General features: G+C 46.6%; 1 protein-coding gene across 2 annotated transcripts in view; it reads left to right on the top strand.

Annotated features, from left to right (window-relative positions):
- The window catches only part of St8sia5 (ST8 alpha-N-acetyl-neuraminide alpha-2,8-sialyltransferase 5), a 67,186-nt gene extending 54,577 nt beyond the window's left edge, over positions 1-12,609 (top strand). For both annotated transcript variants that reach the window (XM_048363459.1, XM_048363458.1), the window contains 2 exons: positions 4,772-4,864; positions 6,196-12,609. In XM_048363459.1, coding sequence (XP_048219416.1) covers positions 4,772-4,864; positions 6,196-6,664 — 562 coding nt within the window. In that variant the 3' untranslated portion in view covers positions 6,665-12,609. The remainder of the gene's footprint in view (positions 1-4,771; positions 4,865-6,195) is intronic.
- Positions 12,610-18,716: the final 6,107 nt, after the last annotated feature.

The following is an 18,716-nucleotide window of genomic DNA, read 5'->3' as shown; positions in this document are numbered from 1 at the left end:
AATGGGGACACAGGCCTAGGTTCGACTTCTTCCTGTTAGTCCATGTTATTTCTTGCTTAAGGCTATAACAACGAACTCTTCCCTTGGGCAACTCACTGTCTTTCCACCCGACACCTGTCATAGCACATCATGGTTTACACTCATTTTAGAGACACCATAAGTTTTTTCATCATTGTCATTGTCTTTTAGTCCCAAAAATGCAGCAGTGACAAATCTCATTGAATGCCCACCCTCTGTCCTCAAGATGCAGGAGTCTTAGGCATATTCCAGCAATGTCCCTACTGGATGATATTGTATTGGGAAACAGCCCTAGGCTCAAGGTCAGACAGGTCTGCTCTTTGCCCTGTTTCCACTCCTTCGACTATCGAGTCCCTTGACCTTTCTAAATGCCTGGTTTCTCCATTACTACCCAAAGACCTTAATATCTGTCGCTAAAGCTTATTGATACTATATATAATGCTATGTAAGGTTCTGGCACATCACAGCAGCTCACTGAATGCCACCCCTCACCCACCACCATCTTTTTTTTTTTTAAAGGAAATATAAAACTTGCCCTCCCTAGTGTGTTGATAAAAGAGGAGTGCAGACCTGGTTCTGTTAGAAAGATTTCTTCTGTGTAGTTATTTCTTGTACCCATGCGCTTCTTAGATGAGGGACAGATCCTTCTCATGGCCCGCACCCTTTGGTGTCTAGCTTCCTCTTCCCTCTCTACCCTCACCTTGCGCCACTCCTCTCCCGAGCTCCAGGCTCTCGACTTTAGTCATCCTCAGCGTTTCCTTCCTCTATGGCTCTCGCCCAAGACCTCTGTCGAAAATGTTTAGTAGCCTCCCAATTCACCCAATTAACATTCTCCCTTTCAAAGTTATTGGTTCTTCATAATATTTGATGTGAAGAAATATTTGTAACACCTCCATAGCTATAAAACAAAACAACCGAAATTTGAAAGTATTGGGCTGGGAATGTGGCTTAGCCATAGAGTACTTGCCTCGCATGCATGAAGCCCTGGCTGGGTTCGGTTCCTCAGTATCACATATACAGAAAAAGTTGGAAGTGGCACTGTGGCTCAAGTGCTAGCCTTGAGCAAAAAGAAGCTCAGAGACAGTGTCCAGGCCCCGAGTTCAAGCCCTAGGACTGGCAAAATAAAAAAGTATTTGCAAGCCAACTTTTTAATTTAAGAAGTTGAATGTTTATATCTAGCTATTGTATCAGCTGATTTGCTTTTTCCCTATTCTGACTGCTCCCTTCAAGCTAATCAGTACCTTTAGTTTTTCACTGATTCCTTTCTTGTTCAAAATTGTTCTCTTACATGTATATGTATATGTATATGTATATGTATATGTATATGTATATGTATATGTATATGTATATGTATATGTATATGTATATATATATGTATATGTATATGTATATGTGTGTATCTTATACTTTATTATTCATCTTTACTTGTTTGGTGATATATTAGTTTCTTATTTCAGTCATAACAAATTACCCCCAAATTTCTTTGAAGTAACAAGCACAAGTTATATCATCTTACATCAAAGGTCTCAAAGTATTAACAGGACTGTGTTTCTTTTTTCTTTTTTTTTTTTTTGTGCCAGTCCTGGGCCTTGGACTCAGGGCCTGAGCACTGTCCCTGGCTTCTTCCCGCTCAAGGCTAGCACTCTGCCACTTGAGCCACAGCGCCGCTTCTGGCCGTTTTCCGTATATGTGGTGCTGGGGAATCGAACCTAGGGCCTCGTGTATCCGAGGCAGGCACTCTTGCCACTAGGCCATATCCCCAGCCCCAGGACTGTGTTTCTTACTGGAGGTTCTAAGGGAGAATTATTTCTTTCTCCCAAAAGCTGTCTGCATTTCTGGGCTCATGTCCCCTCAATACCAGTAGTTTAGCATCCTCTGGTTTCTTTCTCTGGTTCTAATTCTGTTGTCATGTGTTTTCTTTTTCCTTCACTGTTACATCATTGCCCTGGACCTATCTTGATAATCCAGAATAATCTCCCCATCTCAAGGTCCTTAAGGCAGTCTCAGCCCTTCTGTTTTGACGGCACCTATTCAGAAATTCTCAGAATTAGGATTTTGCAGACCTATTTTGGAGACCATGACTCTACAAGGGATTTCTACAAATTGCATTCCTTATGTATGCTTGTACAACTTGTTTTGCATTCAGTATTGCATTTCTTTTTTTTTTTTTTTTGGCCAGTCCTGGGCCTTGGACTCAGGGCCTGAGCACTGTCCCTGGCTTCTTCCCGCTCAAGGCTAGCACTCTGCCACTTGAGCCACAGCGACGCTTCTGGCCGTTTTCTGTATATGTGGTGCTGGGGAATCGAACCTAGGGCCTCGTGTATCCGAGGCAGGCACTCTTGCCACTAGGCTATATCCCCAGCCCTCAGTATTGCATTTCTGAGACTCATTGTTGGGCTTTTTTGCCCCTCCCGGCTCGGACTCTTACTTCTTCCTTTCCACCCTCCCTTTCACGCCCTCTCCCCTAGTCATCCGACCTGCAGATAAGCTAGAGTGGAACGGGGGAGATAGCTCCGACCTGTCGCGCATGTGATCTGCCGCAGATGTGTGCCCGCCTCCTTACGCTAGAAGTCTGGCATACACATGCAACGGGGCTAGCTTCTTAGAGCAAACTAACTTTATTGAGAGAAGGACAAGGGGAGATGATTCCGAGGTAGGGGTTTGGCCAGGATGTCGATAGGCTGAAAGGAATCACCTGACCCCCAAGGGCTAATGTCACTCGAGCGCGTGCCAGGGCGGGGTTGGTAGGCGCCGGGCTGGCTAGCATGGGTTGGGGGCTGCTTGCCCAACCGGTTTCTCTGGATTCCGATCCAGAGAGGGTAGCAGGGCCACATTCCCCAGGGCTGGGGGAGGGGCATCAAGCCCCTTCCATTAAGGCGAAAGATGGATCCCAACACTCATCTTCATAGATATTCCAAATTTCTTTAGTCCTCCTGCCATTGGGCATTTGATTACATTCTCCTTCTGACAGGCTACAAGGCTGCTCTCCTGTATCTGTCCTCTGGGCACCACAGCCTTGTCTTCCAGAGGCCCAAGGACTACTTCAGCTCATAACTGTGGATTTTGGCTGGAGGACTCTTGGGTACCCATGACTAGACCTTTAGTGAGTCTAGAGACTGGGCTTGTTTATGATCCGAATACCTGACATGGAGAAACTTCTTTCCCTTCCCTTCCTTCCTTCCTTCCTTCCTTCTTTCCTTCCTTCCTTCCTTCCTTCCTTCCTTCCTTCCTTCCTTCCTTCCTTCCTTCCTTCCTTCCTTCTCTTTCTCTCTCTCTCTTTCTTTCTTTCTTTCTTTCTTTCTTTCTTTCTTTCTTTCTTTCTTTCTTTCTATCTTTCTTTCTTGTCACACTTGGAGCTTGAACTCAGCCTGTGGACCCTGTGGGTTTTCCAAGGCTAGCACTCTACCACTTTGAGCCATAGCTCCATTTCTGTTTTTAGGTGGTTAATTTAGGTGGAGATAACAGTCTCACCTCCTTTCCTGCCTGCGCTGGCTTTGAATCAGGATTCTCAGCTCTCACCTTCCTGAGTAGCTAGAATTACAGGCATTACAGATTACAGAGCCACCAGCACCCAGCTTCACAGAGCAATCTTTAACAGAATAGATTTATTTAAGCAAAAACTAGACTTTATTAAAGCAGAAGTGAGGTGCTGGGAATATGGCCTAGTGGTAGAGTGCTTGCCTTGTATAAATGAAGCTCTGGGTTTGATTACTCAGCACCACATATATAGAAAAAGCCAGAAGGGGCGCTGTGGCTCAAGTGGTAGAGTGCTAGCCTTGAGCAAAAAGAAGCCAGGGACAGTGCTCAGGCCCTGAGTTCAAGCCCCAGGACTGGCAAAAAAAAAAAAGCAACAAAAAACATAAAGCAGAAGTGACCATAAAGCAATAGTGCACCCCAAAAGAAACCAAGAGTGATGGCTTGACCATCAGATGTCCTCAGTCTTATGAGTAGAGCTTCATGATTATGCTAATGACTATTCTAAGATGATGTGCATAGTTGTGGAGCTCTCCAAGAAATGAGAGGTCATTTCTACAAACCAGGGAATGGACAATGGTTTACTTAATAAGAGTCCTTAGAGCCTAGATGAAAACCTGGGGAGATACATGCATGAAATCACACTATAATGAGATGTAAATGAGACCTCTGGAGAGTTGGGCAAGGCCGTGTTGGGGTTGTTGATGGAGACCATTGACCACTGTATCAAGAAGTAGATTCAAGGGTTGGGGATATGGCCTAGTGGCAAGAGTGCTTGCCTCGTGTACATGAGGCCCTGGGTTCGATTCCTCAGCACCACATATACAGAAAATGGCCAGAAGTGGCGCTGTGGCTCAAGTGGCAGAGTGCTAGCCTTGAGCGGGAAGAAGCCAGGGACAGTGCTCAGGCCCTGAGTCCAAGGCCCAGGACTGGCCAAAAAAAAAAAAAAAGAAGAAGAAGTAGATTCGACTGTAGTCAACTGTTACTACAGGACAGTGGCAGAGAAGGAAGTTTGGCCAAATGCATTTGCACAAGGTGCTGCACCTGTTCCCTGGCTTCTGGATGTTATTCCTGTTCCTTTTCTCCCTGCCTACCCTACACCAGAAAGACGGACCACAGTCTTATGACTCAGCCACTGAAGCCTACCCAGGTGGCCATCTCTATATCCCCACACCCATACGATCAGCCGCCCTTCCTCCCCCCCATCTGTCCTCCCCCCTGCCTCTGCCACCTGCAGATGCCTGGCCACCTGCATGAGGCTGCCCTATCTCTTCTTCAGGTGCAACCTGCCCCCCATCTCAGAGAAGTATACCGTGGATGTGGGGGTGAAGACAGACGTGGTCACTGTGAACCCCAGCATCATCACTGAGAGGTCAGTGGCCCTCATCCTAGAGCTGTGTTGATCTTTGGTGGTCAGCGGTCACCAGCTGGAAATGTGGCTGATCCCGATAGAGACCACACACACAGGCTCCAGAGACATACCGGGAGCACGATGGTGAAACATCTCTCATTCATGTTTTTCTTTAATTACAAGTGGAAATAATAGTGTTTCTTTATATTGGATTGAATAATATATAAAGTATTATTTCCCTCGTTTCTGCTTTTCAAAATACACTTACTAGGACATTGTTAAGTTTTTCTTAGCATACATTGTATGAGGGAGTGACTTTGTGATATTTCCAAACATGAATACAATGTACCCCCAAACTCACCCTATTTCTCTCTTCCCCTTATACTCCTTCTTAAATAATTTCAAGAAGTGTCATTATTCTATTTTCACATGTATATATAACATACATCTACCTTACTCATCCTCCTTTATCCTCTCCATTCCTCTTCTTCCTGCCAACACTCATCCCTCAACAGAGCCTGTTTTACTTTATTTTGCCAGTACTGGGGCTTGAACTCAGGGCTTTGCTTGCCTGGCTTTTTCCTTTAAGGCGAGCTCTCTACTACATGAACCACACCCTGCAATCCCAGCATTCCACAGGCAGAGGAGAAGGATTGTGAGTTTAAGGCCAACCAGGGCTACATAGTGAGATCCCAGCTCAAAACAAAAACAAACAAGCAAAGCCCCCAAACAGAAACCCTCAGCTCTGGCTCCTGGGGGAGGGGGGAAGGCCTCTGGCAGCCCTGTGGAATGGCTTGGGGGAGGGGCGTAGTCACACTGCCCAAGTCAGGTGATAGGAGGAGTTGTTCAATGGCATCAGATGCCAAAAGAGCCAACAAAGCCATGGTGTGAAGGAGGTCCAGAGTGGAGTGAGAGGCGTGTGCACTGTACAGCAAACAGTGTGTGAGATAGACCAAGAGGCCAGGGGAGAGCCAGGCCAGGTGGCTGTGTGAGCCCATTATTGAGAATCTTGGGGAAGCCAAGTTTTTCATTCCCCTGTGGTCTGTTGTCCACCCTGGGCCACTTCATTCATGCTTTGGGGGTGAGGCCCTCTCCTTGCAGCCACATCCTCAATATTTACTCTGTTAGTTCAGGTAACCCTCTTAGGCACCCACTCACAACTACCTCAGAGAAAGGCCCTACCTCCATCTGCTGAGTCGCAGGAGGTGGAAAAAGAAGGGACAGATGGCCCTGTGAGCCCCACCTCATCTTCTGTAAAGCCCCCAGGATGTGCGAGTGGGGAAGCACAGGACCTTGAGACTTGGGGGAAGGGTGCTTTCCCCTGTTTCTCACTCTGTGACCCCTTTGTGCAGGTTCCACAAGCTGGAGAAGTGGCGGCGACCTTTCTACCGCGTGCTGCAGGTCTATGAGAACGCATCGGTGCTGCTGCCAGCCTTCTACAACACGCGCAACACCGATGTGTCCATCCGTGTCAAGTATGTGCTGGATGACTTTGAGTCCTCACAGGCTGTCTACTATTTCCATCCGCAGTACCTGGTCAACGTGTCACGTTACTGGCTTAGCCTGGGGGTGCGTGCGAAGCGCATCAGCACCGGCCTCATTCTGGTCACTGCGGCGCTGGAGCTCTGTGAGGAAGTGCACCTGTTTGGCTTCTGGGCTTTCCCCATGAACCCTTCAGGTCTCTACATCACTCACCATTACTATGACAACGTCAAGCCCCGCCCTGGCTTCCATGCTATGCCCTCTGAGATCTTCAACTTCCTGCACTTGCACAGCCGGGGCATCCTCCGTGTGCATACTGGAACCTGCAGCTGCTGCTGATACTGGTGGCAGTCAGACCAGCTGTGTATCCAAGGGGGCCCCCTGCTCCTCCTCCACCTCCTGGTGCAGCTGGGGGTCCTGGGTTGGGCAGGCATTCAAGGTGTCTCTCCTGCAGTAGTTTGGCTTTGTGCTTGGTCCCCAGGCAGCCTGGCAGGGATGGGGCCTGAGCAGAGACAACTCTGTCCTAAGTCTCCTGGGCCTCTGCTGTGTTTCTCTTCCTGTCCCCACTCCCCCACCCCTGAACATGCAGCTGGGCTATACCCCAGGATCATGGGAGCCTGGACATTGCAATTGAATAAGCACATTTCCATTCAATTCCAGCTTTGGTGAGAGCACAAACTGTATGAAAGGCAGGCCCTATGGAGAATGGCCTAGAGGGAGGAGACAGACACTTGACATTGGAGCACAGTCAAGAGTGAATTCAGGACTCAGCTGTGAATTGTCTCCACAGCTTCAGAGCTGAGAGGCCAGCCCAGTGGCCAGACTCTCCAGTGAAGTGTGGCTCAGAGCCTCTGGGGACTTCACCTTGTTACACCATCCAGTTAAGCCCCAAATGCCCCAGTGGACTCTAACAAAGACTCGTGTTCGCGTCTCCCTGAAACGCTCGCCACTGAGAGCCACCCCCTTTCATACCATCCTCTACACACAGCCTTGGTGCCTCTAGGTTCTAGCCTGCATTTGACCTTTTGACAAGAGGGGAATAAACCAGACCAGCCATTTGCACTCAAGTTTTCAAGCCAATGTTATCGACTCGATAAGTGCTTAGCAATTTGCTTCCTTTTCTGTCTCCCTATTTTCAGCTCCATTTTAACCAGGAGTTATTTATAAAGATCTGTTCCTCTTTATGTTATTGAGTACTTCAGAATTCTGCTAAATTGTGTTCCCAAATGGGAACTGGTAGCTGGAAAGCACTGACATGAGCTTAGCAGTGAAAGCCGGTTGGGGCCTCTGACACCAATCTAGTGGAGGTTTCTACTCTGTGAAGGAGGAATCCCTGGCTCCCAACACTTGCCCAGAATCTTCAGGCTGGAGAAGTCATTATACCTTAGCTGAGAGTAATCATGTATTATTTTCATATCTGAAGTTCCCTCCCTTTGCTTTCCCCTGCGTGTGTTCCTGCCCTTAATGTGACTGTGTTTGATAGTTATTGTTGGTGACTTAGACTTAGCTGTGTAGAATTTTAGGATATTAACAGGGGGAGGACTTCAGCCTGCCTGCCCTCCTTTTCTTGTTCTCTCCTTCCCTTCTCTGTTCTTTCCCTCCAACAATTCTGAAGGGTCTATTCTGCTCTGCTCTGTGGTTAGACTTGGGAAGACATGGTATCAAAGGTACTAGCTCTGTCTTCTAGGATAGAGGCAGATTATACACACTACACTGCTCCTTGTGCCAGGCAGGTGTCTAAGAAAGACCTTCAGAAATACAGCAGAGAGAGGGACTTTTTATCTGATCACCTCATTTTATAGGCAAAGCCACAGGCCCAACCAGAGATAGAGAATGCTGGCCTTTACGCTCTTTGTTGGGCCACATCTCCTCCTTTTCTGGGCTGCATTGTATGCCAGCCAGCCAGCCAGCCTAGAATTCATGTTCATGTCCACTGCTGTGCTGGATGTGGCCTTTCACCTGCATTCTGGGATCTGGGCCTGACTGAGAGGATCCCATGCAGCCCGGGGCCTAAGTCTTCAAGTCTATAAAAGTATGGGAGCAGCTACTGAGACAAAGATGACCTTGTACTTGGTAAACATGTGCACAAGGACAGAGATGGTGATGGCTTTCCTGGACTCTGTGTATTTTTCCCAAGGAAAGGGTTTCTGGGAAAGATTCTAGTTCCATATGAACAAGAGCCAAATGTGTTGGGATTTGAATTTTTCCCAGCCAGGGTCCTTGTGGGAATATAGCACCAGGGCCCATTCCATGGGGGAGCTGAGACTTCAGTCCTAGGATACTTGCTTCCCGTCCTTCAGGGCCTAGTTTCCTCATCTCTGCAGCTAGAGGTTTAAAAACAGATCTCTAAGATATCTCCAGTGTCTATTTGTTGAGGCATTTGTGATGTATGGATCTAAGCCATAACCAATGCTTATTGTTAAAATAGTTGAGATTTGTTTGCTTTCATTCTGTGTCAGGCCCTGCACTGAGCACTTTCCCTGCTTAACTTCCATCATATCCCTAAGACCCACTCAAGAAGGAGGTTCTGATGGCCCAAGTAGGATAATGAGGCTCAGAGTGTCTCAGGAACTCACCCATGGTCAGGTACCCAGTGGAGGGCACTGCCCTAGAGCTACAGAGCCCTGGTACTGCCCCAGGTCTATACAGCCTAAGCATTCAAGCTCTTTATCAGCAAGCATCATCAGGGTTGGAACAGAAGAGATCCTGACCAAAATGCCTCCACAGTGTGGTACAAGACCCTGCTCAAAGGGAAGCCACAGAGAGAGGCTATCCTGGGTCCTCTCCCCAGCCCTGCCCCTTGCATCAGTACTAACCCACTCCCAGTGGCCCTGATAGGAACAGAGGCCCCTAGTGAACAGAGATGCCCAGAAAGAGTGCATGTTAAGTGATGACACAAGTGATTTGCCCAGGGTCAGCTAGAGGTTCAACTGAGACCCTTGCAGTCTCCTGACATTGACTACATGCTTGCTCCTGCAGCCAACATTTGTAAAAAAAATTGTTTTTTCCAAAGACTCAGAATACCTTGGAACTGACTCCAGAAGTCCTCTGTCATGTTCTTTGGCAGCCCTGCCACTGTCCCTCTGTGCAGTTAAATTCTTATTTAAGGGACATTGATTCCCCATGAACAAAACAGCCATCTTCATTTGTGCTGAAGCTCCGAGCTTGCAAAGCGGCAGGAGCAAGTACAGAATTCAGTGCTTAGCCAAGCAGACAGGAGGGTGGTTTGAGGTCAGGCTGGCCTGTGGGACCATTCATCCACCTAGAGTTGCAGAGAACAGACAGGTATTCAATGACTTCGTTCAGTCTGGGGAGGGAGCATAGGGAGTGCTTCCTGCCAACCAGGGAGAGTATATTGAGGGCTTCAGCCAGCCATTGCCTACCTATTTGCTGTGTGTTCATGTTGTGCCAGACATTGTAGTAATAACAGGGAAACAGTGATGAACAAAATATAACCCCTTCCCTCTTGGCAGTAGGTGTATACGGTCACTAAAGGAAGTATCTTACAAACACACAGGAGCTTGCTGTGTGCAGTGCTGTCAAGTTCAGATTCAGGGACTGTTAGCCAGGAGAGGGAGAAGAAGGTAGTATAGAAACTGGTTTTGAATCCTCAAGGTTGTCAGCATAAGGACTGTTATTGCCAAATCAGAGACAACTTCTCAGGTCTTCTCCTTGACAAACAGAACATTTGACAGGGCTGCCCTTTCTGCTCTTGCATTTCTGTTCTCCAGCTCCTGATGTGCCTCCTGTCACTCTGATGCTCCTCCTTCTGGGCTCCTTCATGACTCCTCTTCTGTGAAGCTTCCTCAGGGTTTTCTTCCTTACTAGGAGCACTCAAGTTAAAACCTCGCCTTTCTACAGCCTCCTGTACCTCCTGTCCTTACATCAGAGTCCTCACTTGCAGGCTAGTGCCCCAACTTGCAGCCTAGTACTCCCCAAGAACAAAAGCATGAACACCAGGGTCTCCCGTGGGACTGCCTGTGCACTGTATCTCAGACCTTAGCCTGTCCTCAACTCACAGAGATAAAAGAATAATCTGGATCCAGACTTGCCTTCTACTGCTCAGTAGTGATAGGAACTTGCAGAGCCTCCATAGGCCCTAGGGGCTCTAACCAATCCTCTGAAGAATAAGGAAGAGTCTTCCAAACTCACAGCTAGCTGTTGCAAGGATTTGATGATGCCTAGCACTGGTGCTGGTACAACCTAGACAGTAAACGCAGGTTCCTTCTGTCCAATCCCAGGTCACTCCTGCCTCCCAACTTATTCATGTTCTGTGTTTATGCCTAAGTCTGGTCAGTTCCAACTTATAAATATCTCTTGAGTTCATTCCCTCCTCTGCTTATTCAAATGTCCTTTCTGCTTTCAGAGAATTAACAACTGAAAATACCTTTGTGGGGGCCCATTGCATACCGGGCGCCATGAGCTTCAGACTCTTCGCCAAGTCATGCAGGACATGGCTCATCTAGGCCCCCTTACCTTCCCAGAAACCCTCCTGCCACTCATTCTGCTGCACTTCTTCAGGCTCGGTGCCTTTGTGCAAGCGATCCCAAGGGCTGGGGTGGCTCCACACTCCTCCTTCCTCCTTCCTTCCTCTCATCTGACCAATTTTGTAGATAATGTCAATTTAAGGCTCCTACTTCCTCTCACTGGACCCAGACTGGGAACTTACTCTGTCGTTTTTCTGGTGACCATCACATCCCTGACTTTTGCTAGGATATACTCAGAGCACACAGCACAAATGTCCCCCTATCTTTGGTGGTTGGTCTGTCTTTAACTCAGGAAAGGACCCAAATTTAGGTCATCTAGCACTGACACAGAGTTGGGAGATGATAGCGGGTATTTACTCCATCAGTGAGGTCTTTGGTTACCCAGTGGGCTCTAGCAGTTCAGGAGAGCTCATTAATAAATTAAGCACCACCAAAGAGATATTGTCAATGGAGGTGTGTCTCTATTGGTTTCTTTTTTTTTTTTTGCCATTGTAGGCAAAGACTCCCCCCCTGTATATTCTTGTGAGCTTTGGGGCCTAGAGTGAGCTGTCTATGCCCTGGTACCTCCATTCCCCAGTCTCTGACATCCTTTACTTGTGGTTGATTCCCCCATTATAATCTTCTTGCGCATCTACTTGCTTGCTAATTAATCTGATTTCTCTAACTTAAAAAAGACATGCTCTGTTTTTTCTTCCTTTCCCTTTCTTAGAACCCTGTTGTTACCTTAGGACTTTTCATTTCCATGGCTAGAGTGAATGGTGAGTCACAGTATACAAGGGATTTACCAACAGTGTTTCAAAAACTAGAAGAAAAAGCTTCATTTTGGGTGGAGGGTGGGAAACGAATGAAGTGGGCTTTGTAAAATGTCCAGTGGAAACCTGGGAGTTTGGTGTTGTTTCTTAGGGTTGGGGGATGATAGGTAGGTGCTCTTTGGGGCCCCACACAGCTACTGGCTCCTTCTCTGCACCAGGACATCCTCTAGGGTCAGGTGAGGTCAGGCTAGGGATGGACCCGCAGCTGGTCTGTGCCTACTATTCCTGAAGGGTCTAATCCAACGAAGCTAGTTTGTGGCAATTCCATCTGCAGAGCATCTGAGTAAAGCAGTGCGTTTCTCAGTGGCAGTCTGTAAATCACCTACATCAGAACTGAATACTTAGTAAGATGGTGGACTGCAGAGAAATGGTATCACCTGGCCATTGGTACAGGTGACATCCCACCTGAGCCTTGAACGCAACCTGCTGTAGTTCAGCACTAGCCACAGCTGCCTTGAACTGCACACTGGAATCTTGAGTAGAGTGAGAGTGGAAAAAGAAGAATTTGATATACAACCCAATTTCGGTGTTTTCTGCAAATACAAAATATAACTCATTGTTAACTTAGCAACAAAAGCAAATGCTTGGCAATCTATAATAATTACAAAATCTGTTTTTCCTAAGTATGAAAGATTTGGTTTTTTTTTCTTTTTTTTTATTAAAAAACCTGAATGCTTGTTGCTTATACTTCTTTTATTTTTCTCTGTTTATTTTTAATGGTGGCAAAATCCATATCACATGAAACTTACCATCTTAACCATTTTCAAGAGATGTTAAGAACATTTATGGCTGAGCATAATGGTTTATGTCTGTAATCCCTGCACTAGGGAGGTTGAGGCAGTTTAAGTGTAGCCTGAACTATATAACAAGTTAGAGAGTAGCCTGGGTTATCCCCAGACCAGTCTGATAAGGGTCAGACATTTTAAAGGAACCAAACAGCTTTTCCCCCCTAATTGAAACACTTAAACATCCTATAATTTTTTTTTTTTTTTTTGCCAGTCCTCGGGCTTGGACTCAGGGCCTGAGCACTGTCCCTGGCTTCTTTTTGCTCAAGGCTAGCACTCTGCCACTTGAGCCACAGCGCCACTTCTGGTCGTTTTCTATATATGTGGTGCTGAGGAATCGAACCCAGGGCTTCATGTATACGAGGCAAGCACTCTTGCCACTAGGCCATATTCCCAGCCCCCTTGTAATTTTTTAAACAGAGTAACAGATTTCTTCTCCAGTGTTCAGAGGCCTAAATTAAGAATTCTTCTGTTCCAAGGAGTAGGGTGCACTTTATGAGCATGGCGAAGGAGTTGGTGATTATGGAGGTTGAGACTCAGGTGGGCAGTTTGTGGCTAGGGCTAGCTGAGGCTCTGAGTACCACACAGCACTCTGTAGCATAGGAAGGACCTACCTGACCCACTTGGGCAAAACAGACGTGAAGTGGCAATGAGGAACTGCACCACAGCAATGGAGGCTGCCACAGCTACTTCATTACGCTCCCCACTTTCTGCTTGTCTTTGGAAAAGGCTTAGATTGGAGCTAGCTAGTGTCTGGTTTTCTCCTTTACCTCTTCGCCTCCATCCCAAGGCTGGGTTCTAATCTTCTTTCTGAAGTTGTCTTCAGAAGAGAAAACTTAACTGCTATGGCAGCTCATATGATAGTGAACATAGTTTCTAATAATAAGCTCATGAGAATGATAATAGGTGCTAGACAGAGCAAGAAATGGCAGCTAACAGTCTAATAGATAGGGCATTACAAATACCACATCCATGTACCTCGGAAACCATCAGTGATCTGTGGCCATTTGGTGGAAGAGGGATTGTCTTGTAATAAGCCTGAAGACAAAAGGACCATGAACTCATTTCACCCTGTGATGTCTACAGCTAGACAAATATGAATGAAAGCCTGTCAAACAATGATGTACTGTCATTAAAAAGGCAAGGAAACATCTCATGAACTTCAGAATCACTTATGTCTTCAAACATGCAGAACAATGTATCAGAGTCTTGGTTGCTTAAGCAATTGCCCCTCAGTTTTCCCAAAGTTCATGTAAATGATAGTTCAGTGCTTAATGGTGTACAATTCTTAAGGGGAAACTCTCTCTTTCCAACTTGCTTTTCTCTCTGACTTCAACAATTCTCTCCAGGTTTCTCTACCCCAAGAAAAAAAAAGGACAGGAGGGAAGGGAAACAGCCTTCCTACTCCAAAAAGATGTTGCAGGTGGTCCATGGCATGACCAAGGCATCCTCTCAGCACCTACCACTGTGTGACATTCCTAACCAATGCATACAGAAGGTACCAGGACCTCAGCTGGAGCTGGAGCTGGCTCTGAAGTGACAGGCCCAAGTTCATTTCTGAATTGAAGAACATGATTTTTCTTTTTCTTCAGGAGTGAACATGTCTGTTTTCTAACACCTTTACCATCCATCTCTCCCCTCCACTCCACTGGGCTTCACTCTACCCTAGGAGGAGGCTAAGGCAGAATAAAATTACTGTTTGATGAAAGATCAGGAAGATGGTGGTGGTGTGTCTCAAGTCACTGGTGATGTGTGGTGGAGGGCTTATGTTGGTTGACCAAGTTTTCCTCGAGCAGAGGGTGGCTAGAGGTGGGGAGAGGTCTGTGTCCTTGCTCTAACCCTCTGAGTTAGTTCTTCCCTCCTACTAGGGTTATCTGGCTGGTGTGGAGTCTAGTCCAGAACTAGGCTTTACCCTAGGCTTCACACTCCACCCAGCCTCTGTGTGGAGAGGCCTGTTTGATATTTGTTCCTGTCTGAGGGCTAAGCTTAGGGAGCCAGAACTAGCAGCACTGAGGAGCTATACCTGGTGGGGAGAAGGGGAGGCAGGTGTACTTGGCTGTCACCCAGGCTAAAGGCCTAAAAAAATGAGAGCATGCAAAAAGCCATGACAGATCTGGTGATGCTGTAGCCTTGCAGAAGAGGATGGTGGGCAGCTCTTGCCAGCCTTCTGCCCTCCCTCCTCCCCCATGTCAACTAATCCTCCTGTACACTTCCCCTGAGGATACATGACCCTCACTGTGGTTGACTCCTGAGCAAGTCTCTCTGCTCACTCTGTGACATGATTTCCCCTGGGGCTCCTACATTCTGTACACATGGTGTAGGGGTGCTGCTGGGTCTTGGTGGCCTGAAGATTTTCTTTCTTTCTGGACCAGACTGACTTCCCTGCAGAAAGAACTTAAACAATGCCATGTTGATGGGATTGTGAGATAATGTATTTTTTCTTTAATGAGCACATCAGCTCAGTAAGCAGATAGTGCACTGCTCAGTGGCTCATCTGGAGTCACTCTGGTTCCCCCTCCCCAAATACAGCCAGGACAGATGGGAGGGCAGCAACAATGGAGCTGTGGAAGCTGCTTGCCCTGGGGCAAGGTGCTCATTGTACCCAATGTGGCTTCAACTCAACATAATACGCCTTTCCCAAAGGCCCTATCTAGTGGATCAAGGGAAGACAGAGGAATTTGCCCCTGACAAGTTGGTGGCAGGAATTGAACCCTTAGTGGCCTTTGTCAGTTCCTCACCCCGTCCTTCCTTCCTTTGCAAGTCATGCTGTATGATGCTCCATGGAGCTTCCTTGACTGAGAAAGAAAGGGAGACTGAGGCACAGAGGTGGGGATATGGACAAATGTCTTCAGTGTCATAATCACCTCTCTTCCTCTGTTGGGTCTTCTGGCCCTAGAGAGAAATGCCGTTCCATTCTGAGAGACTTGGGGGAGGAGAGACTACAGTGGCCCCTCATTTTATGAAAATATTTGTCTGAGAGTATGGATTCCTTCCAATCCCTATGGCATAATTCTAGTTGTCTGTAGCTGACCTGGAGTAGTGATTTTGCTGTAATGCCTGGAACTCTAGGTCTAAAACCATCATCAGGGTATTTTATGTCTATCATTGTATTTGAAAGGTCCTCAATTTCTACCAATAAAATAAGTCAGATGGTTCATCTGACAAAAGACTCTGGCTGTGCATCTCTCTCTCTCTCTGTGTGTGTGTGTGTGTGTGTGTGTGTGTGTGTGTGTGTGTGTGTGTGTGTGCATGCCTGCATGCTCACTTACATGTGGATGGGGCTGATACCTCTGCCCAATGCGAAGACGTTGGAAGATGTTCCAAGGAGTTCATTGCCACTGTGGGCATATGCCTGGGCAGTATAGGGGTACATAAAGATCAGAAGACCTGTGGGTGTCTGATTAGTTGCAAGCTAACCAGTAGAGGAAGTGGTCTCACAAAGACCACATGAAGGCAATTTCGAGTAGAGTGTGATTGACATTGTACAGTGAGTGAGAGAGGCCTCAATAAAAGGAAGAGCTCTGAGGGGCTGGAGTTGCCTGAAGCAAGTGAGGTGTGTGAAGGGCTCATACTTGGAAATGTTACCAAAGTCCTAGAGCATAGGTGACCTGGATTCAGGGCATCCCAACAAATCTGATTTAGCTATTCGCCCCAGAAATCAAAAGGAAAAGTATGGTTACAAAATAGAAAGACAGGGAAAGAATTTAATCAATATAGCCATCTTGGGAAAATGGAGAAGATCAAGTATCTCAGCTCTGTCTTTAGGAGGCACTGGTTATAAAAAGGAAGGGACAGAAGAATGGGGGTGGATATAGGCATCCATACTTAATTAGTCTTGGTCAAGGTATGCTCTGGTTTATCATTTCAGACCTATGACGTGGTTCTAGAGAAGTTATCAAAGTCATTATCGTGGTCATCACTTGAACGGATGGTTTGGTTGACATCAGAGATGACTGTTTTTGTCTTGGAGGTTGGGCTGAGTTCTGCTTAGAGAGGACACCCTGGGACGATCTGGCTGTAGATACAGTACTTTTGGAATACAGGGTGATTTCAGGTTTAGTGCAGTGACTGGAGACTTTCAGTCTCTCTTACTGGTGTATGGAACACAATGATGTAAAAGGCTTATCTTGATGTCTGGAGTCTTGAAGGAGGATTAGAGAAGCTAGATAAAATGAAGGCTAACCTTTACTACTAGTTTTCAGACTCCTTTAATGATCAGCATGGCTCTATGTACAGAGCTAAGCAGGAATCTGATCCACAGGAAAGGATACAAATAAAAACAAAGATTTCAAGATTTATCCTTTCAGTTACCAAGTAGGCATCTACAGGTCCAAGTAGAGTCAGTGCTTTTGGGAAAGTCAGCCTTGAAGTCCCTGTTACAGAAACAGATCCCACAGCTCTTCAGGCTTGCTTCTCCTTAAGCAAAGCAATTCTATTAAGACTGGGAGTCACATTGAAGGGATGGATGTGAGCACTAACAACTTTCTTAGAAGAAAGTGAAAAGTATGAATTCCAACCTCCAGGGTGCACTTATAAGATGTACGTATATAAAATTACACACACACACACACACAGAGAAAGAGAGAGAGAGAGAGAGAGAGAGAGAGAGAGAGAGAGAGAGAGAGAGAGAGAGGCACATACCTAATTCCAGCTAGGCAGGAGAAAGAGATAAGAAAATAATGGCCCCAGGCTGGCAACAGACCATATCTAAAAAACAAACTAAAAGCAAAAAGGTCTGGGGTGTGGTTCAAGTGGTAGACTGCCCGCCTAGCAAGTACAAGGCACCAACTACATACTCCAGTACTGAAAAAAAGGTTAATTAGTTCATAGACCATCTGGTTGGGGGCCTGTCTGCCCTGTGAGATGTAGACACAATGGCTTTTGTCCTCTAAGTCTATCTCTCTTTGGAATGATAGAAGCCTTCCCTATGAAAGCCCCCAACCACTAACCTTTTCTATGTTCTCTGTTGCCTTCAGACTCCTGCTGTGGAGCTTGGATTTGTCTGCTGGATGCACACATGTTAGATACAGTCCTTTTCCTTAGCTTCAATGGTCACATGATGGGTTCTAGGGTTTGGTGAGAGGCAGGTGGGGGTGGGGGGTGGAACCACTTCCAGTGGAGACAATCCAGCCACTGGCCAGTTCCTCAATATGAGCACCCCTCAGAAATTAGCGTCATACCACTTCTCTGGCCCCTGTCTTCCACCTCTACCTTCTGTAACTCCTTGTCCTCATCTCCCCAACTCTCTCTCAAAGCAGAATTGCTCTGCTGTTTTCTCCTGTTGCCACATATAAATCCTCCAAGCCTGGGCCTTAATTCACCTTCCATCTTGCACCTTCCAAAGAGGTTTTCTCAAAGGAAGACCACTTATTTCCTGAGACAGTTTTTTTTTTTTTTTTTTTTTGGCCAGTCATGGGCCTTGGACTCAGGGCCTGAGCACTGTCCCTGGCTTCCTTTTGCTCAAGGCTAGCACTCTGCCACTTGAGCCACAGCGCCACTTCTGGCCATTTTCTGTATATGTGGTGCTGGGGAATCGAACCCAGGGCCTCATGTATACGAGGCAAGCTCTCTTGCCACTAGGCCATATCCCCAGCCCTCTGAGACAGTTTTTGTGTCAGCAGTATGATAGTTAAATGTCTCATGATTACAATGGTAGAATGCTACACACTTAAGCAAGCAGCTGTGGGACCTAAGGCTGATTTTTGAGGCTCTCCCTTGAGACATAAGCACTGTCTTCTAATACATCACAGAAAAAGAGCTGTCACTCCTCCATAAAGGAAGTGGGGACTTGCATAAATATTTTTGAGGGATGGAAAGTGAGTGCGGCTGGTTTATTTATTAGGTGTTTATCAAGTGCTGTTTGTCATTTCATTTATTCAACAATTTCTCAGCCTCTGTCTTGGGCGAGGCTCCTGTGAGATTTGGGAAGACAAGGCTGAGAAGATGTACACACAGTTGCTGCACTCACAGAGCATGGAATCTGCTGGAGAAATGGAGGTAATTAAAAAAAAAAAATCACACCTAAATAAATGCTCAGCCGCGCAGAGCAGACCTGGAGTTCAGCACCACGGAGAGCTCCCTCCATAGCGTCTTTGTGGAGGAAGCAGATGCCCGAGCCCGAGGACTCTAAGAAAGGGTCTGAAAGGAAACAGCCAGACAGCTGGAGAAAAAGCTGGAGGCTGAGAAGGGGTGACCCTGAATCCACTGTATTAAAAAACTGGCGTGTTGAATTGAAAACCCCTTTGTATTTCTACTTAAATATAATATATGTATATATATTATATATATATATATATATATATATATA

Source organism: Perognathus longimembris, chromosome 15 (genome assembly GCF_023159225.1).
Source record: "Perognathus longimembris pacificus isolate PPM17 chromosome 15, ASM2315922v1, whole genome shotgun sequence".
Lineage (NCBI taxonomy): Eukaryota > Metazoa > Chordata > Mammalia > Rodentia > Heteromyidae > Perognathus > Perognathus longimembris.
Note: the sequence above shows the minus strand (reverse complement) of the source record. Positions and strands in the feature narration are given on the sequence as shown.